Source organism: Etheostoma spectabile, chromosome 12 (genome assembly GCF_008692095.1).
Source record: "Etheostoma spectabile isolate EspeVRDwgs_2016 chromosome 12, UIUC_Espe_1.0, whole genome shotgun sequence".
Taxonomy (NCBI): Eukaryota; Metazoa; Chordata; class Actinopteri; order Perciformes; family Percidae; genus Etheostoma; species Etheostoma spectabile.
In genome coordinates, this window is record NC_045744.1 from 1483837 (window position 1) to 1485691 (window position 1855).

Consider the following 1855-nt stretch of genomic DNA (forward strand, 5'->3'; position numbering starts at 1 on the left):
CTCTCTCTCTCTCTCTCTCTTTCACCACAATCTCTTTTTAATGCCATCATTTCTTTCTTTTTCTTTATTCTCCTCTTCTCTTTCCTCCTCTGATTTCTCTAGTCATATCTTATATTGTTCCTCTTTTGATAAACTCTGTTGTCTTTTTTTCTCTTCACGCAATTTTATTTTTTGTGTTTTGCTTTTTCCTCTTTGTTGGTCTCACTTTCATCTTTCTCTTTCACTGCTTCTAATTATGTATCTGCCACCCATCTACCACTGTCTTCTATGTGACGCTCTCTCTCTTTCTCCTTTCTGTTGGCCTAGTCTTACTGTCTTTTTTTCTTGCCCATGCTGCTCCAACTTTGGTTCTTGCCTCCATCCCTCATTGCACCAACCCATTCTCTTTTATTTTCCACATATTCAGCTCTCCTAATTATTTCCCAGATTTCCGTCCCTCTCTTGTTCACTCTCTTAGTTTCCTTCTTTGAACCGGATGAGTTCCAAGAAAATAGGTTCTTTATAACCTTTTCCACTTAAACCCCTCTTTCATCTGTCTAATGCCACATCTGTTTGTTTTATTTGTCTGTCTCTTCCTCCTGTAGTACCTTTTGAAGTCTCCATATTTTATATAGAAAATGCTAGACATCTTATCTATATTATTTATCTGGCCCTCCTTATAATCCTGTGACACAAAAATCTCAGTGTGGGATCAATAAAGCCAATCTTATCCTCCCTGTCCCACCCTTGTCCAGCTCCCTGAATCCAGATGAAAATAATCCCGATGGTAACTTCCAACGGGAAGGCTTCGGGCGCCAGAGCATGTCGGAGAAACGCACCAAGCAGTTTGGAGACGCCGCGCAGCTGGAGATCATCAAGACACGCAAGTCCAAGAGCATGGATCTAGGTACAACTTTCAAAACCTTTTCAAAATGACCTTCATTAGATTCCAGGGAAATGAGACATCCACGAACAGGAACTAACGGGGAATGGGAAAACCTCCACCTGCTTCCAGACGCACCTTATGGCCTATCCATATCAGCTAAAGGAGGTAGCCTTAGCCTGGTGGTTTGCCATTTGTCTCATCATTATTTCTCGTTCTACAATTTTTAAGACACAGTTCAAGGGTTAAGCATCAGCTACACAACTACTTTAGCCAGACATTGTTATGATAGGGATGGATGTACTGTATTCTGGGGTGGTAAACCAGGAACACAATACTTAGATACGTTTAGTGGTACAATTCCCTTTTCTTAAGGGCCACATGTGAAAAAATGTATTGAATTCTGAGTTTAATCTCAGAATTCTGATTTATAACTTGATTTTTAACTTCTGACTTTTTTTTTTTCTTTTTAGAAAAAGTCTGAATTCTGAGGTTAAAGTCAGAATTCTGGGAAAAGAACGTCACAATTCGGACTTCAGACTCAGAACTCAAATACGTTTTTTCACATGTCGCCCTAATCCTCTTCTGTAAATATGAACTGTCGGGTTAACTGCATTGACGAAGTAGAGCATATGTTTATGTAGACTTATTTATGGAGTCATTTAAATTAACTCTGCACACTTCAACTACTTCACATTCTGTAAAGCCTTTCCAGTTACCTTTAGCACATAATCCCTGCACGGCCCCATGTTTCAGACATGATGCTTGTATTTGAGTGTATTCCACCCCCTTGCCTCTGTATGGAAGCAGACTGTGCATCTCTTGTCTCAAAGTCAAGAACTTCCCAGTGTTGATTCACCTTCAAATGGCTTCGAACTATCGCTGATTGCTTTGGCTGCAACAGTCTCTCCGCTCGCACTCTCTATAATCATATCTAATCTTCTCCGCCAGATTGCCGCTCTGTGCCGTGTTGGTATCACAACAAGTCTGATT

The 1855-nt window shown here is 40.4% G+C and overlaps 1 protein-coding gene across 9 annotated transcripts in view; it reads left to right on the forward strand.

Moving 5' to 3' along the window:
- pard3ab (par-3 family cell polarity regulator alpha, b) overlaps positions 1–1855 on the forward strand; it is a 351497-nt gene that overhangs the window by 253484 nt on the left and 96158 nt on the right. For all 9 annotated transcript variants that reach the window (XM_032532544.1, XM_032532550.1, XM_032532546.1 and 6 more), the window contains one exon: positions 735–886. In XM_032532544.1, coding sequence (XP_032388435.1) covers positions 735–886 — 152 coding nt within the window. The remainder of the gene's footprint in view (positions 1–734; positions 887–1855) is intronic.